The sequence below is a fragment of the Onychomys torridus genome, chromosome 2, assembly GCF_903995425.1.
Source record: "Onychomys torridus chromosome 2, mOncTor1.1, whole genome shotgun sequence".
NCBI lineage: Eukaryota > Metazoa > Chordata > Mammalia > Rodentia > Cricetidae > Onychomys > Onychomys torridus.
Window position 1 is genome coordinate 163,656,048 of NC_050444.1, and position 27,210 is coordinate 163,683,257.

The 27,210-nt window shown below is 55.5% G+C and overlaps 2 protein-coding genes across 4 annotated transcripts in view; one reads left to right on the forward strand and one right to left on the reverse strand.

The window, feature by feature from the left end:
- The first annotated feature begins 33 nt into the window (after positions 1–33).
- Tnfrsf25 (TNF receptor superfamily member 25) lies at positions 34–4,744 on the forward strand. Of its 3 annotated transcripts, none has more exons than XM_036178344.1 (8): positions 34–1,320; positions 1,517–1,651; positions 1,964–2,119; positions 2,899–2,961; positions 3,059–3,157; positions 3,347–3,384; positions 3,765–3,948; positions 4,138–4,744. In XM_036178344.1, the coding sequence occupies exons 1-8, from the start codon at positions 1,092–1,094 to the stop codon at positions 4,467–4,469; spliced, it is 1,236 nt and encodes a 411-aa protein (XP_036034237.1). In that variant the 5' UTR covers positions 34–1,091; the 3' UTR covers positions 4,470–4,744. The 3 variants fall into 3 exon arrangements, with proteins under 3 accessions (XP_036034237.1, XP_036034239.1, XP_036034238.1); XM_036178346.1 differs by having other exon boundaries at positions 4,180–4,744; XM_036178345.1 differs by having other exon boundaries at positions 3,350–3,384.
- Positions 4,745–5,497: 753 nt separating this feature from the next.
- Positions 5,498–27,210, reverse strand: part of Espn (espin) — a 31,285-nt gene continuing 9,572 nt past the window's right edge. Inside the window, exons 3-16 of the mRNA XM_036178941.1 lie at positions 23,063–23,249; positions 22,787–22,969; positions 22,476–22,607; positions 19,506–19,707; positions 18,459–18,727; positions 17,287–17,334; positions 15,324–15,620; positions 15,041–15,233; positions 13,932–13,958; positions 12,747–12,892; positions 12,384–12,671; positions 7,951–8,030; positions 7,851–7,862; positions 5,498–5,890 (exon numbers count right to left, since the gene is read on the reverse strand). Of these exons, the coding sequence (XP_036034834.1) occupies positions 5,746–5,890; positions 7,851–7,862; positions 7,951–8,030; positions 12,384–12,671; positions 12,747–12,892; positions 13,932–13,958; positions 15,041–15,233; positions 15,324–15,620; positions 17,287–17,334; positions 18,459–18,727; positions 19,506–19,707; positions 22,476–22,607; positions 22,787–22,969; positions 23,063–23,249 (2,209 nt within the window). The 3' untranslated portion in view covers positions 5,498–5,745. The remainder of the gene's footprint in view (positions 5,891–7,850; positions 7,863–7,950; positions 8,031–12,383; positions 12,672–12,746; positions 12,893–13,931; positions 13,959–15,040; positions 15,234–15,323; positions 15,621–17,286; positions 17,335–18,458; positions 18,728–19,505; positions 19,708–22,475; positions 22,608–22,786; positions 22,970–23,062; positions 23,250–27,210) is intronic.

Sequence of the window (27,210 nt, forward strand, 5' to 3'; positions counted from 1 at the left end):
CTGTTCCCTGCTCACGTGCATTGAGCTGGCTGGGTGTGTGTGTGTGTCACCAGCTGTAGTGGGGTCCCTGTGGAAGAAAGATACTGTGGGCCAACACCCCAAGACCAAACTTGCCTCCTGTCACACCCCGGAGGCCACAATGAATTGGAACCTCCAAGAAATGCTTCTTGGCCCTGCCCTCTCTGAATCTTCAGATTCCTTAGACCTCAGGGCTCTGTCCATCCCAGAACCCCTGTCACAACTGTTCCGGGAGATGGAGGTCTCCTACCTAGGTCTCCCCACCCCATCCCAAGTACCTGAGGCCCAGAGAAAGGACACTTGCCCTGGACCCACCTCTAAGCATTGGCTCTCAGGGCTGAAGCTAGACCCAGGGTGGCTTCAGGATGCAGCCTTGTCCCAAACGGGCTTAGTCAAAGCCTGTGTGGGCTTCCAGTGTGCCTCACACCAGGGAAGGTCTCCGGCTGGTAGAGAGTCACGCCCCCTCAGCTGCGGAAGAGCGCAGACCCCACCCTCGCCATCCCCTGAGGCGGGCTTTTCTGGATGGCCGGGGGAGGGCAGGCTCTGGGCTAGGAACACTGTGGCTGGGCTAGTGGGGAAGCCCCGGGCTGCGCGACCAGAGTAGCACTCAAAGGGCCCAGGCGGTGCAGACCGCCATGGAGCCACTGCCAGGGGGACGCATGACGGAGGTGAGTGGGGTCGAGGGAGGCCAGGAAACAACCTGGAACCTGACCTGCAGCCTGGGAGCTAAGCCTCTCCTGGAGGGTCACGGGGAGTGGCGTCTCAACTCTGACCTCCTTGAGAGCTGAGTTGCCTCCACCCGCGACCTAGTTAGAGGTTCGGGCGCGCCCTTCCGCTGAGAGGAAGCACACACTCTGGGGAAAGAGGGGTCTGGGGGCCTCCACCTCACAGAAGGCCTGGGTGGGGGCAGGGTGGTTCAGTCTTGATGGGTGTTGGGGAAATGGGCAAAGGGCTGTCAAGGGGCCTTCTGTTCAAGAGCTGGGTCTGTAGAGAGAGAAGGAAACTGGCCCCCCTTCCATGGCCCACCCCATTCTGCCCAGGAACCTGAGAAGTGAGCTGCTCAGAAAGCAATTATGCTGGGCTCTGGAATGGAGGAGGAGCCTGGGAGGGAGAGGTGGCCTCCTGGGGCAGCCACCCAGGGGTCAGCAGCACGTGTTCCCCAGGCTCTCCTGCTGCTGCTGCTGCTGCCACTGCCGCCACTGCCCCGAAGCCAGGGCCAGGGCAGCACTCCTGGCAGGTGTGACTGTGCCAGTAACTCACAGAGGAGGTATGGCACGTTTTGTTGCAGGGGATGCCCAGAAGGTAGGTGGCTGGAAGGGTGAGGAGGGGGAAGCAGGGAAGGAGAACAGTCCGAGGATGGCGGAGGGTGAGACAGGCCAGGGTCTGGGGAGGCTGGGGTGGCCACCACAGCTGGGAGGGGAGGAGAGAGCCAGAGACAGGAAGGGACAGGCGGGGAGCGGGTAGGATGGTTTGACTGACCCTTGCCTGGGTTCTGCAGGACACTACATGAAGGCCTCCTGCACAGAGCCCTGTGGCGACTCCATCTGCCTTCCCTGCCCTCAGGGCACTTTCTTAACCAGGGGAAACCACTTTAAGACTGACTGTACCCGCTGCCAAGCCTGTGATGAAGAGGGTAAGGGGGCTGCCTAGGGCTCAGGGGACTCTTGTGGACAGGCCATGGTCAGGGCCTTTCAGAAAGCTGGCTTGGGCCCAGCCTTTGGGCGTGGACTCCTGTGTTCAGTCCACCACGGAGGATCCACCGTGTATTCTGCTTTCCCCTGTGGGTTCCTGTTTCCACATGCCTTGGCCTCTGGTCAAACATGAGCTGCCTACTTCTACCTGTGGGCTAGCTAGTACCTCCTTCTCTGGGAGGTTGCCCCTGCTTCTTTGTGGAGCTCAGTAGCCTTGACATATCCATGTTCCCATATTCCTGCACCCCTGGCAGCTTTTCAAGTGATCCTGAAGAACTGTTCAGCAGTGTCGGACACCCAGTGTGGCTGCCAGTCAGGCTGGCTTCTTGTCTGCTCCACCGAGCCATGTAGGGAAAGTTCACCTTTTTCTTGCCACTCATGCTCAGATTGTACGGCTCCAACAACCCCTGGTGAGTACCCCATCCTAGGCTGTCTACCCCTAAGCCCCTTTCTTTCAGCCCCCTCCTCTCCTGCCCTGACACAAACCATCTCTTGTTCTGCAGGGCCCAGGCAGCCTGCCTGCTACGAACATGGCAATGGCCGCACATTCTGCCTCACATAAGGGGCTGTACTGGGCCAGGAGGGAGTCTGGGAGCAGGGTGGGGACTTTGGAGGCAGCTTGGCTCTGTCATGGAAGGGGCATTTCAGACAACAGGATGGTAAAGCATTATGCAGCTACATAAAGGGACATATTTTCACTTCCTGCCAGAATGTCCCTTAGTCCTTCCACCCCCATATTTAGGATGGATTTCTCATTTATTTGGCTACATCAACTGACAGAGCTTTGAAACTTAGGCTGAGACTAGATTTGCTGCTAGTCCTTGGCTAGCTGAGAGATCTCAGGTTTTCCCTATGAACAAGGGGGTGCTGTGATGTTCTTCCAAGGGCTGTAAAAAGGGGAAAGGCACCTTATTTGCTCATCCACTTGAGTATCTGCTATCTCACAGACCCTAACTCTAGGCATTAGGACTATCCAGGAACTAAAGATGAAAACTCCTGTTCTTGTGGAGTCTAGCTAGAAGCTCAGTAGTGATGGTTGACATTAGTGACCCAGTGACATTTCAGCAATACTTAGGGAATGTTTTTGGGCAGAATGAGGCTCCCAGGATGGGAGCCCTCACCTTCTGCCAGATGGGGAAGGTAGTCAGGCAGTCCTGGGTAGCCTTCAGCCGCCCCACTCCCTTTTCAGGGGTTTCAGCAGAACCTGTCCTGACGTCTACACGGCAGCCTGCTGTGGCTGGGAGTGGAGTAGGTGATAACGCTGGGGTTCTGGTGGGAAGGCTGGGGCAAGGCCAGTGTGGGGCGCGGGGTGGCTGCTAGTTGGCACTCACCAGTTACTGTTCTTTCAGTATTTTGGGTCCAGGTGCTACTGGGGGCCTCATTCCTGCTCGGGGCGACCCTGATCTGTGCATATTGCCGATGCCAGCCTTGCAAGCCTGTGGTTCCCGGTAAGTCCATACATGCATTGCACACATGCGTTACCAGAGGCCTGGGGTAAAGCTAGGTACTCTAGAGCCCCTGGTGCAGAAAGGGAAACTGAGGGGAGTATGAGGTGCAAAAGGACTCGAGAGGCCCTGGACTAACACCCAAGCCCATGGGCCTTGCCTGCTGCTGACTGGGCCTCTCTCTCTCTCCAGCAGACACAGCTGGGATGGAGACCCTGACCTCACCACAGGTAACTATCTCAGTGCTGAGAAGCTTCTGGAACTAGGAGAGTGACAGCCCCCAGTGCTTGGCATGGTTGTAACAGATAAATGTGCTAAGAGCTGAGTTATCAGTGAACAAGACCAGCCACAGCACCTGTTCTCCAGTGACTCTGTCTACGAGAGTCATGCAAGCAATCCAGGCCAAACATTAAAGGGTTGAACACCTCCAAAGGACTGGGACAGACCTCAGGCAAACACAGTGGACCTTCTGCTGGGCCACAGGAGTGTCTGTGCGTGTATAGAATCTAGGATTCTGCTTTCTGAGCTAGGAAATGCCCATTCTGGCCAGAAACTAGCAAAGAGGCCTTTCTAGATACAGATGGCTGACTTGGTCCTTCCCACCCTCCAGACTACCCATCTTTCAGCCTCAGACAGTGCCCACAGCCTCCTGGCACCTCAAGGCAGTACTGGGAAAGTCTGCACCACTGTCCAGTTGGTAGGCAACAGCTGGATCCCTGGTTTATCCCAGACTCAGGAGATGGCCTACAGCCAGACTCCACAGCCCTGGAATCAGCTGCCAAACAGAACTCTTGGTAAGTGATCCAAGTGGCTGAGGCCTGACCCCATCTTCCCAAGTCCAAGGTGGGACATTGTTATTGTACAGCTGACTTCCTGTCCTCACTGGGTGATTTCTGTCCTGCCCAAAGAAGTCCAATTACCCCCACCCCCCCCACACACACCCCGTGGCAGAAAGCATCCTCACATCCCTGATCCCACCTCAGGCCTTCCTCTGGCACCTCCGCTCTCGCCGGCGCCCCCTGCAGGCTCGCCGGCTGCTATGCTCCAGCCTGGGCCGCAGCTCTATGATGTGATGGATGCCGTCCCAGCGAGAAGGTGGAAGGAGTTCGTGCGCACTCTGGGGCTACGGGAGGCGGAAATTGAAGCCGTGGAGGTGGAGATCTGCCGCTTCCGAGACCAGCAGTATGAGATGCTCAAGCGTTGGCGCCAGCAGCAGCCTGCAGGCCTGGGTGCCATTTATGCGGCCCTGGAGCGCATGGGGTTGGAAGGCTGTGCTGAGGACCTGCGCAGCCGCCTGCAGCACGGCGGCCCGTGATGTGAGGCCCACCAGCCACTTTGTCATTCTAGTGACCCTTGCAGGAGCCTTAAGTATCGTTACTTACGCGTGTAGACATTTTATGTCACTTACTAACCCCCTAGCAGGTCCTGGTCCTGCGTAGCAGCGCCGGGTGGCTTCGCCCCAGCTTACCTGCCCCACGGAGCTCCAGCTAAGGGAAGCGTCATGAAGAAATACCAGAAGGGGCCCAGTGATTGGTTGCACAGCTGTTTATCAGCCTGAGTTTGAACTTGGTATTAAATATTTTAAATAGCTTCTTGGTGTTTCAGTAGGGGCTAGGGGTGTCAAGTGGCGCTCTGGTTCCCTTTGTTTCCCTGGGAGTTGAGTGGGTTGGGGGTTCTGAGGCCTTAGGAACTGCGGCGCCAACCCCTCGCGCATCCGCTATGACCCAGTGGCCCCAGAAGGAGAAAGTCAGTCAGACGGCGAGAGTGAATGAGAGCCACAGTTGGCGGATAGAGGTTTAATGGGGGAAGGAAGGAGGTGGGGGTGGGGTCAGGAGTAGCTGCAGGTACAGGTGCAGGGTCCCTGGCCCTCCCCTCTTACACCACTGGGACAATGTAAGAGTCAGGGGAGCACGAAGGGCCTGGCTGGGGACTGGGAGGGCTGGGGTGGGAGTTAAGGTGGGGCCCCTCGGGAGCGGCAGCTCCGCCCCGACAGGCAAGTCTCATCGTTTCTGGTAAACAAATGACTGAGAGGAAACCCTCGTGGGGGGATGAGAAATGCAGCCTAGCCTTGGCTAGCGCAGATCTGGGTCGTGGAGGGAGGAAAACCCCTTCCCCGAGCTCGGGGTCTGTCTCCACCCAGCATGCGCTGGCGATGTGGGTTCCGGGCTGCGGGGGGAGAGGGCTGCAGCCGGGTGTGCGCCCTGCAGAAAAAGTCACCACCCACGGGGCTAGGGAGAGCTAGCACAAGGTAGACGAACATGCAAATTATATGTAAGTGAGCATGCAAATAAGCATCTTTTTTTTTTTTTTTTCTCTTTTCTTTTTTCTTTCTTTTTTTTTTTCCGTCAGCGGCTTGGGCACTTTTTCCAGGCGACAGCGGCAGTACGCAAGCACTCCAGCAGCGGGGCTGGGGATGTGGGGCTGGGGATGTGGGGCCAGGGAGGGGAACAGGGAGGGTTCCGGCACCGAAGGGAAGGGCGGCAAGGCTCCCAGCCCTTCCGCACCAACCTGGCAGGATGGGGCGGGGGCTGGGGGACCGCTCCCCATCTCTCGGAACTTGTGAGGCTACACGCAAGAGGCCGAGACTCCTATTACTTAGGGATCTCCCCCTTCTTCAAGATGACCTGTCGCTGCCAGGGTGCGAGCTTGGCCTCGTCGTAGCCTAGTGTCCGCAGCTTCTCGGACTGTTCTTTCGCCCTCTGCACTTCTTCCTGCTTTTGTCTCTCCTCCTCTTTTCTGTTTATGGGTGGCAAAACTCAGTGATGCCCGGGGCCGGACCCTGGGGCCGGCCAGACACCAGGACGGCCGTGGGAGAGAGGGAGCTATGGGCCTTCTCGGCCCAAGCCCCGGGGCTTTCATGGAAGAGTTACAGGGATACTCAGAAGAGAGGGTAAGCGGAGGCTAAAGCTGGATTATTTTTGTGGAGGAGTGTTACTGGAAAGAGGTGCTGGGTCATTAGGTGGCCCTGTGTGAGGATTGAATGTTACCGAGTTCAGGGGATCAATGACAGGAGGCCTGTCACTGGAGACAAGACTTGAGTTGTTAGGGAGCTGTCCATCTAAATTACCAGGGACTAGGGTAGAGATGTTGAGGATCTCATTACTGGGGAACAGGCCAGCAAGCTAGCTAGGGACAGGTTCTCAGAACACAAGGCTAGGGACTGGGGGTCTATCTAGCTCCCCAGAAGGAGTGCTTGCCTAGAACACTGAGCTCTGATCCCCAACTCTGAAAAAGCGTAAGAGTAGATTTGCTCTGCTGACAGGGTCTCACCACTAACCCTGTCTGCTGTGGAGCAGTTGAAATGTTCAAGTTGCCATGCATGGACATGCTCTTTTGAAAACTAACTTTTTTTTAAGGGAAAGAAAAACATCCTGTGTGAGTGTTTGTGTGTGTGTGTTATTTATTTATTTATTTATTTTTTATTTTTTTTTTGGTGGGGGGAAGGTCTTGATGTATTGCAGGCTAGCCTCAAACTTGCTATGTTGACAAGTTTACTTTGAACTTCTGATCCTCCTGCCTGCTGGAATTACAGGCCTATGCCATCACTCCAGGGTTTGGTTGTTTTGTTTTGATTTCAATTTTATTAATTGAATATATATGAGTATTTTGCCTGCATTTATGTCTGTGTACCACATGTATGCCTGGTGCCCAAGGAGGCTAAAAGAGGCCATTGGATCCTTTAGAACTGGAGTGATAGATGGTTTTGAGCTGCGTTGTGGTTGTTGGGAGTTGAACCTGGGTCCTCTGGAAGAGCAACAGGTGTTTTAACTACTGAGCCATCTCTCCAGTTCCATGACTCCAGATTTATGTAATACTGGCGGTTGAACCTACCAGCCGAGCTATATATGCCTAGCTCTCATGAATAACTCCCACATTGAAATGCTGAAATAATGCTTTTCATGCATTAAATATTAAAATTAAGTTTACCTATATCTTTAAAAAAAGTCTCAATGTGGCTACCACAAAGTTTAAAATCACACATGTGGTGCACATTATACTTCTATCTGGCAGTACCAGGATAGATTCCCGGGTACAGAAATGAAGTTGGGGGAAGCATGAATGATCAAGTTTATTAATCCTGGAGTTAAAATAACTGTTCTTGGGGCTGGAGAGATGGCTTATCAATTAAGATCATGTACTACTCTTCCAGAGGACCCAAATTGGATTCCCAGCACCCACATTGGGTGGCCCATATCCACTTGTAACTCCAGCTCCAGAGGATCTAACACCTCTGGTCTCCATAGGCCCATGCCCTACCCACACACAGACACGCAGACATACACATAATCAAAACAGAAAAACCTGGATAGAAAGGGTAGGCTTTTGTTTGTCTTGTGTTTTAAGACAAGGTCACCTGTAGGTCAGGTTGACCTTGAACTGGCTGTGAAGCCAAGGATAATCTTGAACTCCTAATCCTGCCTATACCTACCAAGTGGGATGATAAGTATTGGTGAAAAGCTAGGTTAATAATAGGAGATGGGGGTCTGGGTAACAATGTGATCAGAGCATGTGAGCTAGACTTGGAGGGGCAGGTGCTAAATTATTAAGGGTCTTGTGTCGTTATTGGGAGCTGAAAGGTTACGATACAAGGAGTGAAGTCATGGAGTCATGGGCTGGATGAAGGAGCGAACGAACCTCTGTGACTGGGTGTAGGAAGAAGTGGCCAGTAGGTTGGGGGAGGGAGCACTGTACTTACCGCTTCTGCTTCCTGGAATGAGAAAGGGACAGTATTAGATGATATCACAACCCCAGAGATAGTCAAGACGCATGCCAAGGAGCCTCCTCCAGACACTCACTTCTCCTCTTCCCGCTTCTTCCGAAGAATGTCTCGTCTCCAGGCAGGCAGGCTGGCCAGCCAGGCCTCCTCCTCTTCCTCCTAAAACACAACCACACAGCTTCAGGACCAGCTTGACTTGAGATTTACAGGCCAAGGGCATGCACTTCCAACCCAGGGGACATGGAGAGTTGAGGGACGGCAGAATATAGATGTGTTTATAAGAAAAGACCTTTTTGGTGGCCTCCTATGGTGCAATCAGATAATGGTGCTTGGTGAAGGCCTGCTCAAAAGGGGCCCTCTGCTCCCCAGTGACCCGACCAGTTTCCTAAAGGCGGAGCCAGATAGATCAGAGGAGGTGAAAGGGAAGAAGCAAGAGAGTAGCTGGGTCCTGATTTCCCACGAAGCAGGTGGCTAGATGGCCCATGCCTGCTTTCCAGAATCCCTAGGCAGATACAGACTTGTACCACACACTGGGTCAGCTCAGGAAGATCCAGGCTGCTCTCAGTCTCCTCTGGAGGACCAGCTGGCCCATGCTTGCACTTTTCTTAGTGGGACAGGGAATGTTCCACTTTGGGGCTATAATGACATGGGGAGAGGGGCACCAACACAGCCCATACAGAGTGCTTTATTCCTTGGATGTTACAGAAGAGAAAGGGCCTGTGCACATCACACACCACACAGAACACTGCACGGGTGGCCAAGCAGGTAGCTGTGAACTCCAGTGGAAAACCAGAGATGGACAGACAGACCTACACTGCCCTCAGGGGACCCAGAGTTCCTTAACTTCTGCTGCCTGGCTTCATAGAGAGCAACACCTGACGCCCTGCGACTAACCAATCTCACAAATGCCTCATTTCCTCCCTCCTAGGGGACCTCAAAAGCCCCAGAGAAGCAGGCTTTTTGAGAATCTGGTTCTTTTTGTCTGTTTCTGGCCTCTAGATGTCAGACAGGCATCCAAGCACAAAACTAAACTCTAAATTTGCTGTCAGATGTCAAAGAGTTCTGCCTCCTTCTCCTTCCAAAAGGAGAAGCTCCGGTCGATATATCGGCAAATGTCCTCGTTGCTGAATTCGCCCATCTCAGACACCAGCTCCAAGGGCTCTTCAGCCGGGGGTTCTGAACTAGGCAGGTCTGAGGTTGGGGGAGGCGCAGCGGGAGGAGGCTGCGGTGCAGGGGCTGGGGCCTCTGAGTGCCCCTGTGGCAGGTCCTGTGTTTGAGCAGGAGCAGATTCTTCAGAGGGCTCCTCCTCTCTCTCCTCCCTCTCCTTGTCTTCCTCCTCCTCCTCTCTCTTCTCCTTGTCTTCCTCCTCCTCCCTCTCCTCTTTCTTCTCCTCCTTTCTCTTCTCTTCTTCCAGTTTTTCCTCCTCTTCCCCTTCCTCTTTTTCCTCCTCCTCCTCCTCCTCTTCCTCTTGGTCTTGTTCCTTCTCTCCTTCTTCCTTCTCTTGGGCCTCTTCTGGAGTCGGCTCAGACTCGGGACTGTCTCCGAAGAACTGGCGCCTGAGATCCTCAAAGCCATCGTCCCAGCCACGCGTTCCGGCCTCCACCTCCTCCAGCACTACTCGGTGGAACTGGCGGATAAGCTCCCACGGGTGGCTGCCCAGACGGTCGAACATCTCGTAGCACAGCAGGTGGCGGAATTTCCTCTCCTCCCGGCTCAGGCCCATCTCTAGCAGCTGAAAGTAGCCTAACATGAAGAGATCCAGGGTGAGACTGTCGTAGCTCCTCGGAGTACCGCCGTCCAGTGGTGGCAGGAAGTGCTCGGGCCAGTACAGACCACGTGTCAGCTTCGAGCCGGGTGCCTGGCACGCTGGCACCTGCCTTAGCAGACTCCTCCAGTGGCCCAGCAGTTTGCCCACCACCTGTCTCTGCTTGAGCAGCTGCAGCAGCCGCCCTTCAGGGCCACGGTCGTAGTCCTCACTAGATGGTTGATGCTGGGCAGTGGTGTCTGCTTCTGGGAGGGGACCGGCGCCCGAGGCCACTACCCGGGGCAGCAGTCTGCGCAGGCGCGCCTGGGCATGACGCCCAGGTCCTCGGAGGGTCCACTTGCGCCAGTGCTCCAGGAAGAGGTAGACAATGCGTTCCTTGCGCATGTCGATGTAGTCCTGGACACCAGGCAGCTCGGTGGAAAGTGGCGGCCTGCTAGCTAGCTGTTCAGGGTCCGGAAAAGCTTCCTTCCGGTGCCACGGCTCCGGTGGGTCCAGGGTGTTAAGGGGTTCCTCTGCAGCCCACAGGCCATTGGCGACAGGGGCTCTCGGCTCACTGGAACCGATTGCCACGTAGTCCTCCTCGAGGATGGGCTCCCGGTCTAGGATGCTAGTGGGCTGAGGGAGCTTGCGGCACGGGCTATGAGTGGGTGCTGCACCTTGAGTGCGCAGTTCGTAAGCGGCACGGAGGTGCTGCACCGACACGCCACATTCGAGGATCTCCTGTGCCACGGCCTCCCGGCACCAACTGAGCGAATGCGAGCGGCCCAAACAGAGTGGTCCAGGCCTCGAGGGTGCATCTGGCAGCGGCGCCAGCGGTTGGCCAGTGTCTGCAGCCAGCAGCTCTGCCAGGTGTGAGGGCCGGCCGCCCAGCGTGGCCAGCAGCGTGGCCATACTCTTGAGCAGCGTGGAGATCTTGCTGCACCAGGCGGGCAGGTTGGCTGCGCGGCCGTGCATGCGGCGTGGATCTACTGTGAAGCGCGGCGCCGACAGAGCGGCCGAAATCGGCAGCAGCTGCTCCAACTCCAGCTCTAGCTGCTCCAGGCGCGCCTCCAGTTTCTTTGCCTTGTGCAGCACTTGCAGGTTCTCAATTTGCTGTTCGATACGGAGGATGTCGGCCTCGGTCATGAGCTCGCCAAAGGGGCCCAGGATGGCGTTGTGCTCGCGGGAGTACCTCCAGCCTTCCGGGGGATAGCAGCAGGTGCTAGCAGCAGTCAGCTAAGGCGGGGAAGACAAGAGAGGGGAGGGGAGGGGACGCGTCTCCCTCTAGCCCAGCTCCCGCAGCAGAGCCGGCGACCTTTTGCAAGTCCTGGGTGGTGTAATGGCTCCGCTGGGCCGCGTTTGCAGAGACCGGCAGTCTGGCTGAAGGGGCATTGCATTGCAGCAAGGCTTCGGCTCCCGACTCAGAGCAGTGTTCACTTGGTTGCTGGCAGAGGGCACTGGCTGGGGTTGCGGCGCTGCCTGAGGCAGGGAAGGCAGGCTTGCAGACCTGGTCTCCATGCCTGACTTGGTCGCTCATTACACCACCCAAAGAACATGCGAAAGGCGTTGAACAAGCTGAGAAGCACAGAGGCCCTCCCCTACCCGATCCACAGCCCGCTATTTCCAAGCCAGATCCCAGCGTTCCTCTCAGATCACAGACCCTTTCTCAGGCTTCCTGTGGTCCAAGTCCTTCTTGTCTCAGTGGTCAATGTTTCACATGCCTAAATGAAAGGCCACTTCTCTTTTCCTCCCCCAGACTCTAGTCTTAAAGAAGCTAAAGTTACAGTCTTCTACCCCATAAAATGTAGGGGACCAGGTTCTACCTCTAGGGCCAAGTCCGTCTAGAGCCAGTACAGCTCACCTCCCACACAAGTACAATGGCCCCACTTTCTCCAATTACCTGCCCCCAGGCTTCCCATGCTCTGGGGCCTAGTCGCTTCCTGGCAGACTCTGTATCCTGACTTGCACCAGCTGCCACACACACCAAAAACCCAAAACACACCCACTCTGACTTCCAGCCCAGCTCACTCTGCCTGCTTTCCCCCACACCCCACTCTTCTTAATCAGCTCTTGTGTGCCTCCCTGGCCCATCTCACCTTGGGCTACTACATCACCCCTCAGCCCATAGCTGGCAACAGGTTGAGCGGCACCACAGGTTCTCACACTCACATCATTATCTGTTAGGGACACTAAGTTGCTTGTTGACACTCACACACACCTCCACAGCCACCTTGGTAGCCCGCTTTGGTATATTCACTGGTGGTGAGCCCTCAGAAGATACAATAGTGTGTGCCATACAGGATGGCACTCAGGGAACATTGGTTGGATGAATAAATGGTGACCATCAGTTAGTGATGACCAAATCATCTTACAGATATGGGGATTGAGGCTAAAACAAGTCTCAGTAGCAGCAGTTGGAGAGTTGGAGAGAGGATAGAGTTCAGGTCAGTCTGGATGCAAAGCAAGCCTCTCTCGGCCACTCAGTATGGTCCACCCAGGAGCTTGTTAGAAATGCAGATTCTCAACCCTTGTCCCCAAAGCTCTTTAATAAGGTCCCAAGTGACTTGAAGGTACATTAGAGTTTGGTAAACATTGACAGCTCACTTCAAGGCCCACTTAACCGTGGGGAGATTGAGACCGGTATGTGTAGGGTATCCTATATTCCTGCTTCTCGCCAAGGGTAAAAACAGGTGGAAGGGCAGCACCGGGAACAGGCTGGAGGCTTAGTGCAGACCCCAGGACTTTCTAGGAAGCCCTGCCCCACCCACCTTCCTCCTCTGCTCCTCCTCCTCCTGCATCTTCTGCTGCAGCTTTCGGACCATCACCTGGCGCTTCCACTCTGGGATGGGCCGGCCCTGCTCATCAAGGGTGGGGATGAGGGCCTCCACATCCAGCTGCACTCCTGGGGCCGGGGTGGCAGGTGGTGCCGGCACTATGCTGCCATTGAGCAATGGCTGAGGCCCAGAGGCTGGTGGGGTGGGGCTCCGGGGCCGAGACGGCGCAGGTGACACCGAGGGCTGTGGTGATGGCTGCGGTGGCGGTGATGGTGACTCAGGCTGCCGGGAGAAGCAGTAGAGCTGAGCACTGGGCAGGCACTGGAAGCCCGGGTGGGGCACCCGTCCAGTGCCTACCTGGGCGGCTGGCTGCCCACTGCCTGAGAACACGGTGGTCAGCCCCTTGCTCTGTGGTGTCGGCTTCAGGCTCTTGCCTGCCTTTATCTCAGCCAGCAGCTCTGAGTTATCACCCGTTGGGGACATCATGTTGAAAGACTTGGTGCCTGCCCACAGGAGAAGATGTGCTTAGTTGGGGGTAGGTAGCATTCCCAATTCCCTCCTGCCCTCCCCAACCCCCTTTCCAAGCCAGATGGGTAGGGCCCACCTTTGGGCCCAGAGGCAGCTCTCCAGATCCTGGGACACCTCAGATAGCTTCCAGGACACCCAAAGGTGGGCCATCAGCTCCCAGTCCATAGTGACCCCACCAGGTCTTACTCACTGGGCATACGGCCCCCACCTGGAGGCCCCTGGGAGTTCATGGTGGCTCTTGGGCCAGCCCTGGGGACTTGAGCGGATCTCTGCCCACCATCAACTGCCCAGCTCCAAAGCACTACCTGGCTAGCCACCCAACCTTTGTCCCAGGTTCCTGGCTCAGCCCCACTAGGGCGGAGTCTCTCTATGGCCCTCTCCCTTCATCAGCAAAGTCCAGTGACCCTTGGACTGAGCTGACTGGAGCCTCCATGGCCATAAGACTCAGGACCCTGGAGTGCCACCCAGCTGGACTCTCCCTGGCCCCACACCCACAGACAGACAGCAGACACACTGATTGCAAGCAGAGCATACATTTATGGCAAAGCACTGTGTGGCCCTGGGGGGACCTTGGAAGGAGGAGCTTACTGAGGACAGGGAAAGGGCATGCAGGAAGAAGGGCCAGGCTAATAGCATGCAAATACCTGCACTGAGTTTGCATTTCCAGCAGGGCTGGCAGAGGTGAATGAGTACTTGGGGAGAGCTGTCTTTGGTGCCCCAGATGGGAGCAGAACAATGTGACACTAAAGGCCCTTGGGAGCCGGGGCTGGTGATCCAGAACACATCCCAAAGAGAAGGAAAGCATGCCTGCCGCTGGCTCATTTACTTAAGCAAAACGGCAAGCCAGGCACCGGAAGCTGTGGTGCCATAGGTGTTGGAAGCAATGGGTCCTTTCACCTGCTGGCCTCTAGCAAGCCCTTTCCTCAGTCCCAGGCCCTTTCTGCCTGGCTTCTGGGCAAGCCACATCCCCCACCCCACGCCTCAGCCTTAGCCATGAGCCCCGCAGCTACTCACTCTTCCTGTGTCTCAGGACTCTCACTTCTAGGAACCAAGAGGAGAGAATTGAGAGTGAAGTTAGAGGAAGGGGGGCTGGGGTGAAATGGGGACAGCAAGAGGGCCAGGGAGGGCAGGAGAGGGGAGGGGAGGAGCTCTCCTGCCCTTGTGACCCTAGCTCAGGCCACTCTGGGGGCCCCACAAGGGTGGTCCATCCAGTCCTCTAAGGGAGACCACCTTGGCATTGGAGCTGGTTGGCAGCCAGAATCTATTGTTTTCCCTTTGTCCTTAGTATAGGCTGCAGAGGAAGGAGAGTCGACTATAAAGCTGGGGACGGACGGACGGCTTTCCAGGGGCTCAACCAGGTGTGGGCATGCCACCACAGGCTCCAGAAGAGCTGCTCTCCTATTCTAGTCAGAGAAATGAAGCTTGGGTTGGAACTATGGAGTATAGTTTCTGCACTGAGCCCTGCCTCACTAGGACCGGAAAACCAGAACCTTCCAGGAACCCTGGAACAGTGTCCAGCAATCCTGGTCTCCAGCTTAACTTCTAAGCAAGGATGCAAAGCCCAGTGATGGAGTGCATGCCTAGCACGCTTGACGGGGACACTGGGTCATCTTCCATGATCACCATCACCACGCACACACCAACCCCAAGGAAAGGAAAAATGATGGGTTGCTGGGTCATTGTCTTGGTCCCCCTCACCAGACACAGCTGATCAGTGAGAGTCCTGTCATAGTCCTGAGAAAGGCTCAGGGCTGTGCTTAGCTTGAAGGAACAAAAGTTAGAGGTGGGGGAGTCCCGGGACTGAAGATACAGGGTACAGGAAGAAAAGAGCCAGTAGGCTGCTCAGAAACACCAGCCACCAGAGCCGGAGGCTCTCTCTAGCCAAAAAGTGGAAGGCCCAGAGAGGGCAGCGGCCTCACCAAAAGCCACACTCAGCCCAGCCCTGCCGTGGGACAGAAGCAACTCAAAACTTCTCCCCCTTATCAAAGGGTAGGGTCTGGAAAGAAGAACTGGGAAGGAGGAAGAAGGACCAGGCAAATGGCAGCTGGGGAGGGGGCGGTCTTTAGGTTTCCCTCCCCTTTACAGCTGGCGCCGCCCCCACCCCTCATCCCTCCCCTACTCACTGCCAGCAGACGAGGATGAACGACGCTGCCCGCTGCCTGCGCCCGCGCCCTCGATGGGCAGAGGTGGAGCAGGTGGCGGCGAACTCAGGGCCTCGGGCAGTGGCGGCGGCGGCGGCGGTGGCGGCAGCTCCCTGGACGTCTTGGGGTCTGCTGAGCAGCCGTTATGCACGTGGTTCCCGGGGAGCAGCGCCGCCTGCGGGGGTGCAGAGGGGCCAGCGAGTGAGAAGCAGGCGACAGGGCCCGGGCCCGGATGGCCCGCGGATGCGGGCTGATGAGCACGCACCTCCTCGCTGTGGGCCATGCCCGGGCGTGAGGCCAGCGGCTCCGCCGGGCAGTGGCCCAGCTGGCGGTAGTAGTCCCCCGTGCTGGGCTGTTTGCTGTACGAGCGCTGCTTGCGGTCGGAGTCCTGCCTGCGCAGTCCGATGTTGTGCCTGTGCAGCCCCGAGTCCTGCCTGCGCAGCCCCGAGTCCTGCCTGAGCAGCCCCGAGTCCTGCCTGAGCAGCCCCGAATCCTGCCTGCGTAGCCCCGAGTCCTGCCTTTCCTGCCTTCGCAGCCCCGAGTGGCCGTCGCCGGAGCTCGGCTGCGGGAAGACAGTGGCGGATGATGCACTTAGCCCGGGTGCCCCTCGCGCCTCCCTTCCCACCCTTTGCCTGGGGGGCTCGCGGCCTGCGGCCGTCGAGAGGCGCAGCTGGCCGCGTCCCTGCCCCTCCCCCTCAGTTCTTCGTGCCGGATGGGGCGAGGGGCGTGGGGACCTTGGTGAAAGGGCGAAGGCTCGGCCGGCTCACAGGGAGGGGTCTGGGTTAGGGCCAAGGGCACAGGGGCTCACACTGAGGCCAGAAGGGGCGGACCCAAGGGCGGGGTGGCCCAGCCTGGACGCCAGGGGGAGCCTGAGCTAGAACAGCTCCCACTTAGCCCGCCGCAAGGGCTCGGCTGCACCCTAATAGCTGCTCCACCAACCGCACGTGAGCGCTCAAGGCTCCTCGAACCCTCTCCGGCGGGGGTCTCGGCCTGGAGGGGGCCCTGTCTAGAGCTGGTACCCTGGAACGCTTCTGCTTACTCAGGGGACCCACAGTCTAGGGATGCTCCTACCTGCGACTGTTCCGGTGGCCCCCGCTGTGCACCTGGCGGCGGGGGCGGCCCGGACCCGACACCTGCGTTACCTGATCCTTCCTCTCAGGTTACAGCCCGGCCTGCACTCAGCCGGCCTATGAGCTCAGTCGGCCTGACATCACCCAGGGCCCGCCAATCCCAGGCTTAACCCCCCAGCAGGCGGGGATGTCAGGGAGCCCCACTGCTTTACACCAGGCCTGGGGCGGCTCCGCCCCCTGCACCTCTCTCCCCCATTAGCGGTCCTGAGTACCTACCCTACGTGCATCCTCCTCGCTCCCAATCATTAGCCAGGACCGCAAGGGGGCCTGACCTCGGGCACTGAAACTGCTCAGTTTTGCCCCCACCCCCCACCCCAGCCCAGGTCGCGCCCCGGACCTTCCCCTCCCGCATCTGGAACCCATCGCTATCCATGTAAACGACACCACACCCGCGCCCAGGACTCAAGTTTCAGGGGTGGCCGGGTGGGCTCGGGTGACAAAGCCACTTCTCACTCGGTTGCTCCCTGTTAAGGCCTGCACTGTGCGAGAGAGAAGAGGTGGCGTGGCCAAAGACCAAATGACCAGGTCGGGGCTGTCCCCTGACCCAGTCCGAAGTTTGTAAGTCTCTGCAGTGTCCTCAGACCCTTCGCACCCCACTGGACCAGGTTCACGTGACAGGAAACACGACACGCCGGATTTGCTTTCTGGGTCAGCCAGCCCCTTCGGCACCCACTGCAGCCACGGAGGCGCACATCCCTCAACCCAGTTTTATCCGACAGTTTAGGCACCCACGCCTGAGGGGGCAAGGGACGTAACTAGCACACAAAAGGCCCTTTGTGGAGCCTATTAGCGCCTGCAGTTCTGCATGAACACATCGCAGAGGGGCTCGGGCATGGCATAATGCTGGCACTCAGGCCCAGGGGTGGGGAGCGGGCATGGTTTGGGGCAAGGCACATGTGTTGCACTAGGCTGCGAAAGTGGGCTGGCCTCAACCCCCTACAATCTCTGCCCAGCCTTATTTCATCTCCAGATGAAAAGCGGGCCTTCTGGGAAGAGCTCGGTGCACCGGAAGGCAGTTGAAAGAGTGGTGGCGAGTCCCTGTGAAGGCTGTGTCCCCCTCACGCCGCCTCCGCCCCATGGCCTTGCGACCTGGCTCACCTGTACAAACTGATCGCTCTGCTCCACCCTGGGGTGGCGTGCCTTGTGCTGAGGAGAGAATTGCAAGGTCTGGGCTCTGGCAAGACTTTATGGGTTTGCCACCCTACACCTGGCCACCTGTGGTCTCAGATTGTCCCCTCACCTCTCCCTCTGACCAGCCTCCCTGCCCCTATCTCTGCCCCTCCCCTGCTCCCCAGCTTTAGCCAAAAGTCCAAATGCCCTCGAGGTTCTAGTCCCTCACATTCACACCCTTCTGGAGGGTTCCTTCTTCTCAGGTACATGCCCCTCCTCCACCCACCTAGAGGTTATGGAGCAAGCCTTTTTTTTTTTTTTTTTTTTTTTTCCGAGACAGGGTTTCCCTGTGTAGCTTTGCACCTTTCCTGGAACTCACTTGGTAGCCCAGGCTGGCCTCGAACTCACAGAGATCCGCCTGCCTCTGCCTCCCTAGTGCTGGGATTAAAGGCGTGTGCCTCCACCGCCCGGCTTGGAGCAAGCCTTTTTACCCCGGTGGCAGGAGGCACCAGCTTCAGCCTCTTCTCCCCTAGCTAGGCAGCCAGGAGGTAGCAGAACTTTCTAGTGTTTGTCAACTTCCTCACCCACCTTCTGGCCCTCACCTTCAAGTCAAACTCCCAGAATGACCCAACTTGAAGACACCTCAAGTGTTGGGTTTTTTGTTTGTTTGGTTTTTTTTGTCTTTTGAGACAGGGGTTCTCTTGTAGCCCTAGCTGTGGCTGTCATAGCTGTCCTAAAGCTCAGACATCCATCTGCCTGCCTCTGCCTCCACAGTGCTGGAATTAAAGGCGTTCACCACCACCACCCGGATCAAGTGTCATTCTCTACCTGAGCCCCACACTATAAGTGTGCACAATGCTTTCTCTGCTAACTCCACGACAGCCCTGCCACTCGGTGCAGGATGTGGTGTAGCTCCTCACTAGGTCTATGTTCCTCTAGCCTCAACTCCTCAATAGGAATGGTGGCTTGGTTGACCCCCCCCCAACCCCATCCACAATGTTCAGCCCTGAGCTCTCATGGACCTTGCTAGAACTTTCAATTCTTGAACTTGCCCTGGGCCCAAAAAGAAGTCTCATTTGTGACCACAAGTCAACCAGGCCAGTTCTCCATTTGGCCCATCAGCCTACTCCTGCTAGCCGACAAGCCCATCCTCTACCTACCTCCTTCTTCAATGATTCCACTTCCACATGGCGAAGCTTGTTCTTGGTCTGCATGTAGATATTAGCTGCTTGTGACCCCACAGGAGGCTTGGGAGCTGGGTAGCCTGGTGGAGGTGGGGGCACCTGGGTGCCTGGGGGTGGTGGCGGAGGGAAGCTAGGTGGCGGGGGTAGTGCTGTGGGCTTCCCTGTCTTGCCCCGAGGCAAGCTCTTCTCTGGGTTCAGCATGTCCATGTAGCTCTGTAGGTCTGCAGCTCTTGCACTGGGAAGCCCTGGGGTTGGGGCGGGAGGGCAAGCAGGATGTATAAGTTTGCAAAATGTACCCCAGATCCAATGTATCCCAACACTGCAAACAGCTTATCCAGTGGCAAGGCCAACAGGGGTCACTGCTTGGTATGGCTTGCTGTGGCCACCACAGTGGGCAGGAAGGTAATATTCTCAGGTTTCAAGAGGTCACTTTAGGGAGTTTTGGGTTCCCCGTCCTGTGGAGTAGGACCACTTGGCAGAGGCCAGGCAGGACAGGAATCTGCATGGGCTACACTCAAGCCAGCTCTGCAGATCACCACCTGGTGGTGGGAAGCAGACACTGCAGGTAGATGGACTTCTGTTCAGGGTGTGGTCAGTGTGTACACACATGCCTGTTTCTGAGGGCTTTTGTTATGTGTGTATTTAACCCTGTCCCTCTGTATTCCATGTATCTGTGTTGGGCTGGGAGAGCTTGTGTGTGGGTGTCCATATCTGTAGTAGGGAAATGGAGGGTTTCTGTTTGTGTAACATAGGTGTATGGATGTTTATTATCTGGATAAGTTTGTATGTGGGCTTGTGCATGCTTATCTGTATACTAGCACATCTGTCCATATGTGCACCTTTGAGGTTGTAGCCTAGAAGGGAAAGCAATGAATCTTGTGTGGGGCACATGCGGACTTTGTGGCAGGGAATATATTGGGTTGTACATGTTCAACTGTCCCCTCCCTGTGGTAAGGCGGTGAGTGATAAGAACAGAGTGGCCCTGTGTTTGGACTTGTCTCCTCTTCCTCCCAGCCTGCTCACCTCGAGTAGAGTGCTGACCCTTGATGCTGGAATGGCTGGAAGAGCAGGAGTCATAGTTGGAGAGGGTGCTGGTGGGAGAGCCCAGGTCAAAGTTCAGTGGCTGGACCGACATGGTGGTGTTAGGCGAGGACATGCCTGAGTCAGGCTGCTTTGCCTCCAGGTCAGTGGATGGATCTCGGGACAGAACTCGGTGTTCCACGCTCTGAGGAGAAAGGAGGGCAGCTGTGGGGGATAACCTCCACAGTCTCCAGAACAGGGGTCCCACCCCAAGTCCCCCCTGAGCAACCTGCCAAGCCACTTCCTTCTCTGTGCATGAGAGGGTCTGCAACTTCTCCGAATAAGCATCAAGAGCACACCCTCTCAACAGCACCTCAGGCCGCAGAGAAACTCCCACCAGGCTCTCCCCCTGCTCAGGAAGGCGGGACCTGGGAAGGAGGGCCTAGGCTGCAACCCCGTGGGATGCAGCCCTGCACCAGCCTCTCTGCTCTCATCAGTGGGCAGGCTTGGGCTCCTATGCATCTGTGGGCAGAGGGCCCTAGGGGCTGCTACTGCAGGAAGAAGGAGACTCAGCCTCCACTGCCTGGCTGCAACCCCATCTTAACTTGTTGACGTGCCAGTTCCCTAGGTCAGTCTACCTCCTGATGGGGGGAGGGGCTGGGCCCTAGATGGGAGGGCCCAGCTGAGGCTGCCGACCCTCTCATTCTCCCCACCACCACCTGGGCCCTTGGGTGCTGGTCTGCCCCTCTCTGCTGGGGGCAGTTAGGGTGAGGGGCCGACTTACATTGCCCATATTCTGTCCCTGCTACCGGCAAGCCTGCTCCTCTGCTGCCTCCTGCCCAAAGCTACTCCTCCCTGCCCCTCGCCCCTCCCTGCCTGAGAAGTGTCACAGGCCCCCTGGGAGAGGGAAGCAGGCTGGCACCAGGTAACGGCTCATCCGGAGCCTCATTGGCCCTGTAATTAGTGTTTGCCTTTTCTGGGCCAGCTACCTTGGTGGCTTGGATCTGTCATTGCTGCTGCCAGGCCTGGCTGGGTGAGGGAACCAAATCCTGCTGCCTGCCTCATTCACTCCAAGGGTGCAGGCCCTGTTCCCTACCCTGTGAAGGAAAGGAGAGCCCCAGAAGAGGACTTGGGGCAAACAACCTAAAGGTACTCTTTTCTTGACTAATACTAGTGGGCAGCGTAGCGACCCAGCCCTGACCTCTGTGACCGCATGGAGCAAATACCATTCTTCCCACTTCACAGACGAAGTTCAGGTGCAGAAGCTATCGGTCTATAATACAGTCATAACCCCATAGCTAGTGCTTTGGGCCAGGGAATTAAGCTTGTGAGCCAGTGCTCCATGGGGGGAGGGGCAAAGGTGTTGAAAGTTGGTGACAGGCATGGTGCACAGTACATGCCTTAAGTGTAAAGTACCAACAACATGGTAAAGGTGAGTTGGGGTCACACCTGTAAAGCACAGGGCTGAGAATCTACCAGAGTCAGACCTCAGCACTGGTGCTTATGGGCAGCTGTAGCTGCAGCCTGGCAAGCTCACAGATGTTACAGGGTGCCACACACTTGCAGCTTGATAACAGGCACTGAGCAGGAAGGAACTCACTCCTGGTATAGAGAACTCAGTGTCCACTCCTGTTTCTGTATCCCAGTGACGGGATACCCACAACCTCTTGCTTACTCTGGGAGGCCCTTTCTGGAAGTTCATCCCACAACCTTTCAGCCATGATTGACACTTAGGCCCTGCTGTACTATTCAAACCTCACCCAGGGTCACCCTACATGCTAGCAGATAGAGCAGGGCCATCTGCCTTCTCTCCTCCAGGCTCTATCTGGAAGCCTTCCTCATGTCTGAGCTAGGCCCTGGAGACAGCATCCCACTGTGGGGGGTTGTGAGACCTATAGTCTTCCTCCTCTACTGCCCCAAAGTAGGCATTGTAGCAGCTGGGGCAGGGCCCTGGACTTAGAGACACCCACACCTGAGCCTGAATCCCACTGGGTCATCTCATGGCTTTGTAAGCATATAATAAAATAATTGACAAGAGTCACATTGGTTTTTTGTTATGAATTAACTACAAAGTGAGTAAGTGTGTATTAGTCAAGAGGTGTGGCTTCTACCAGGTGCTATTGGTATATGGCTGTAAGCCTAACTATTTGGAGGCTGCAGCAGGAGGGTCACCAAAAGGCAAATGGAAAGAGACCCGAAGTGTAGCTAATGCTAGACCACTTACCTAGCACCCCAAGGCCTTCGGTTCAGCCCTCATCACCAAAGGAGGGAAGAAAAGAGGCAGCTCATTGTTTTGGGAATTTGCTCCACCAATGTACCTTGGGGAATCTGGCCCGATAGAGGTGTGTTTTTGTTTTTTTTTTCTGGGTACGTGACTGCTTAAAACTGAAGAGGGGCATATGCTTGCTCTCTCTTGGGGTGGTCAGAGACCAGACGGCTGGTTCCATTGACCCCCCAGGGCAGAATGGAGGACCATGGCAGCTGTTCACGTTGTTCTGTATCCGAGAGTACATTTTCTCCCCATTTTATATCTTAATAAATCCTTGATACCCTTTAACAGACTCTCATAAATTTGCTTAACATCTTATAGCCAAGCCAGGCCACTGGACTCTATCATGGGCATGTGACCTTTGGGTTTCTAGAGACTCAGTTTACCCATTTGTGAAATAGGACCACTACCACACCCTACAAGAGAGGGTCTGTAAGATTTAAATCAACTAATACATGTAGGTGGATGAAAAATGAACTTGGCTGGGCCCAGTGGTCTGTCTCTGTCTGCCCTCTTACCCCACGACAGTGGTTTTGAATTTCAACTCGTGCCAAGCAGTGGGCAAGGACAGTTACTCCTTGTACCACCTCAAGCCAGAAACTTCATATCCTTGAACCTCAGCTTCTTTCTTGGTAAAAGGGGTAAGACACTTGGGGTTAGGTGGTGAGATGGAGTAACTCCACACCACTACTCCTGAGTCATACCAGGGTGTGCACCGTACGCAGGTAGCGGGAGCAGTGGGTGTGGCCATTGAAATCAGACAGGTCGGCCGCTGTGTACCCATCATGGTCCCGGACATCCAGCCCGGCGCCATTCACCACGAGGATCTGGCAGCACTGCAAGGGGAGAGAGAGCAGGGAAGGGGACCCGGTTGAGAGCTGGGTCCCTCCACCTCCCGCACTCCAGAGGGGTTGCGAAGAGAGCGCGCCGCCGCCAGAGGGCGCCCGCGCCCCAGCACCCTCCCTGGCCACGCCCCCATCCACTGTCGACCCCACCCCTCTCGGGCCGCCCTGACCTCAAGTTCCCCGTTCTCAGCAGCGTCATGTAGCGGGGTCCCGCCCCACAGGTCCTGCGAGATCTCTGCACCGTGCAGCAGAAGCCAGCTGAGCACTTTGGTGTGGCCGCGACTGGCAGCAAAGTGCATGGCCGTGGCGCCGTCGTGGTCCTGCTCTGACAAGCTCAGGTCTGCAAAGCTCACCTGGTGGGGGCGGGGGACAGAGGGCGGGGCTTGTGCTAGGCCCCTCCCGACCCCGCCCACTCCCAGCGCTGTTCCGCTCTGTCCCCAGCTTACCAGCCACACCAGGACTGAGCTGTGACCCATCTGCGCAGCGGCGTGCAGAGGGGTCATGCCGTCTTGTGCGCGCACGTGCGGATCTGCGTTGCACTCCTGCACAAGGTACTTCGTCATCTCCAGGTGGCCCTCCTGGCACGCCAGGTATAGGGGTGTGGCACCGTTGTTGGTTTGAGCATTCAATCCCCTGCGAATAGGCGACACCCACCGTGTGCTCTGGATGCCCACTGCACTGTCTTCAAAGCCGCCTTCCCTAGGCTGGCTCTCCTGAACGCTGAACAAGTGGCCTGGAGAGGCTGTGTCGCACGTTGTCCCTGAGTTCTCTGGCACAGCCCTACACTGACGTCCTTCAGAGCCCCTCTCCACTTTCCGCCTCCTCTTGCCTACACAACTTTCCTATATCGTGCCTAAGCCTACTGCTTTTTTTTTTTCTTTTGGACAAGGTCTCTCTACATAGCCTTGGCTGTCCATCACTATGTGGCCCAGGCTGGCCTCTAACTCAGAGATCTACTTGCCTCTGACTTTTGAGTGTTGGGATTAAAGGCGTGCACCACCATGCCCAGCTAAGATGATTTTAAGTTATATTTATTATTTATCTTATATTTATATATATTATTTATCAAATATTTATTGATTTTCTTTTTCTCCTTTTGTGAAAATGACTCTTTTCTCATACGTTATATTTACTTATGTATGTGTGTATGTGGCAGGCATGACCACAAGGCAGTCAGAGGACAGCTTTTGGGAGTCAGTTGGCTTTCTTTCAACCATGACGCCTGGGGATGGCACTTAGGTCATCGGGCTTAGTCACAAACACACCTTGATCCATCTCACAAGCCTCACACCCACCTTTTAGGCAGTGTCTATAAGGACACGATTGCCTGATTTCTCCTACCTTTTCAGCTGCAGCAGCTGTCACTGTGTGCCCACACTTGCTGTCTGAATTCTGTACCTTTCTTAGGTGCCTCCCCATTTGGAATGCCCACTCTTTCCTCCTTGCAACTCAGAACACATCCTTCCTTCCTGAAGCCTGCCTGTCCTTTCTCGCTGTACCCTCTGGAGGCCCCTTCCTACCTTGGGCCAGTTCCTTTGGTGGCCTGGCTTATTTGGTTAGCTGTAGCTGCTACTGGCCATGGCCTCCCCCAGGAAACTGACCTTCTAGAAGGCAGGACTGGAGGTGTCCAAGTGAAAAGCTATCTCTCCAGCTCCATGAGTTTTGGAATTAATCTGGCAGCCTTACATTCACTATATACTGGGCACTTACCTGGGAGTATGATACTAGCAGATAAGTCTTTCTTTTTAATTAATTAACTAATTAACTAAATAATTTTTAGGTTTTTTTTTTTTGTTGTTTTTTTTTTTTTTAAAGCAGGGTTTCTCTGTGTATACCTGGCTGTCCTGGAACTTGCTTTGTAGACCAGATTGGCTTCAGACTCAGAGGCCCACCTGCCTCTGCCTTCTGAATGTTGGGATTAAAGGTGTGTAGCAGCATGTCAAGATCTTTTTAACGTTTTAAAAGATTTATTTTATTTTATGTGTATGAATGGTTTACCTATATTTATGTGTATACAAAACAGGGCACCAGATTCTCTGACACTGGAGTTACAGATGGTTGTGAGCCTCCATATGGGTGCATATAATAAAATTTGGGTCCTCTGCAAGGTCAGCCAGTGCTCTTAACCACTGAGCCGTCTCTCGAGCCCAGGCAAGTGTTTCTTCTTTCTTTCTTTCTTTCTTTCTTTCTTTCTTTCTTTCCAAGACAGAGTTTCTCTGTGTAGCTTTGCACCTTTCCTGGAACTTGCTTTGGAGACCAGGCTGTCCTGGAACTCACAGAGATCCTCCTGCCTCTGCCTCCCGAGTGCTGGGATTAAAGGCATGCACCACCACCGCTCGGCGCAAGTGTTTAAGTCCTGTTGTTATCCCTACTTTGCAGAAGGTTAACGAGGCTAGGACGTTCTTGCCACACGTCATGCAGTTGGTAAATGTGATGGGATCACAAATCTATCTGTGGGATGCAGTGCCTGTGGGCTGTGACCCACAGGAGACACTCAGGTAGTGGTGCAAGTGGAAAGAACAGGTAGGACCCGTGTCCCAGTGGTTTCCCTTGTGGTCTAGCTTTTGATTATTACCACCCCTTGTCCTTGCTTCCCCAGCCAGGCAGTTTCCTAACTGGGTAACAGGGATCCAGCCTCACAGGTGCGAGCGATGCAATTAAAGGGCTTGGCCACTAGGCTGATAATGAGTGTGGGCTGCCCAGGGTGCAGTTACCAGGAATGGACACTGGGAGGGGCCACAAGCTACTCCAGAACCATCACCTGTCCATTCAAGTCTACAAACTCAAGCCGGGTGGGGGTGGGGGGTAGGGTAGGGGATGTGGGGGGGTGAGGGCGAGGGGGCCATCCTGTTACTCTCCAGTCTTTCATATTCCCACTCAAATTATTCTTCCTAGCTAAACATCCACAATGTCAGTCAGACCCGTCAAGCCCCTCACTCATTTGTCCAATGGCCTGCATGTCCCTCCTCCAGATAGATCTGTCCATGCACCAGCCATCTCTGTCACTGCAACAAAATTTAGGTCCCTACTCCTACCCAGACAAACATGTCTTCCCCTCCTTAAGCATAGCCCTCTCAGCAGCCCTGACCCTGGAGCCTCTCTGCTCAAATTGTACAAATCCCTCACTTACTTCCCATCCGCCGTCTCTCCTTGTGTGGACCTCTTTCCCCGATCCGACACAAAGCTGACACTTGTTGAATCTGGCCCTTTAGATGTCTTGTGGGGAAATGGTGGCACACCTGGTTGTCCTTCAGAATGGCACTCATGTCAAGAGCAAAGCAAGGGCTGGGGTGTAGCTCACTATTACAATGCCTGTGTAATGCTTTGGATTAGAGCCTCAGCAGCACACATGCACATGCATGCACACACGTGTGCACACACAAGTATCCTGGCACACTCCTAACATCCAACACTTGGAAGGCTGAGACAGGTGGATCACTGAGAATCTGGACTATATAGTAAAACCCTATATCTAAAAACCTAAAATAAAATGAAATGGGAAAAAATTATAAAGTATGTCCTACCTACACAGAACAGGCAGGCAAAAGCCCCAGCCATCCACCCCACACCTCTTCTTAGAACCCTGCTGGCCCTCGGCCCCAGCCTGCAATCCCAGTGCCAACGTCGCCCCCACACACTGGTGTGTTAGGAACAGCCTGCTAAATATTTCATGACTGACACTCAGCAGCTTGAATTATTCACCCAGTAACCAAGGCACAGTGAGTTCTGGGGTCCTGGGGATTAGAGGCTGGAGGGGGCGACCCCCAGGGCTTGCTGAGTTCTCAGGGTGGGGCAAGGCAGTTTACCCAACAAAGAAAGCCAGAACCATATAGTCTTTCCAGCATCTCCCAGTTGGTGGGAGCCACCATCCAGGGGTATCCAGCCACCTAGAAGAAACTGGGCAGCAGAGGGCAGCGGTGCCCACCCCCCATTACCACCAGCTGTCACTCCCAGAGAGTCTTGTAAATGTGATGGGATCACAAATCTATCTGTGGGATGCAGTGCCTGTGGGATGTGAATAAAGGGCCCCACTATTATAGCATGTCAACCTCTGCTCTCAGGACTCCTATTGAGGAGTGAGAGGCCCAGGGCATGGGGTAAGTCTGCTGATGGGCCATGAGAAGGGGGGCAGCCAGCTGTCTTCTTGCTTGGCATGGTAGTAAGAGGAAGTCCAGGCTCCCTCAAACTCACTGAATAAGCATAAGGAACAAAATAAAACTCTTGGGGCTGGCTGGACGAATGGACAATAACAGTAACAAGAAGAATGGGGTAGGTATCGTGGCGCACGCCTTTAACCCCAGCACTCGGGAGGCAGAGGCAGGCGGGTCTCTGTGAGTTTGAGGTCAGCCTGGTCTACAGAGTGAGTTCCAGGACAGCCAGAGCTACAGAGATCCTGTCTTTTCTTTTGTTTTGTTTTTTGTTTTTGTTTTTCGAGACAGGGTTTCTCTGTGTAGCTTTGTGCATTGAGTGGCTAGTTTCACACCCCTCTCGCATCCAGTCCTTGCTGTGGTCCCAGTGGTGAATGTTAGCACTGTTCTCCTTTCTCAAATGAGGGAACTGAGGCAGAGAGGGCTAAGATAATTTGATACAAAAT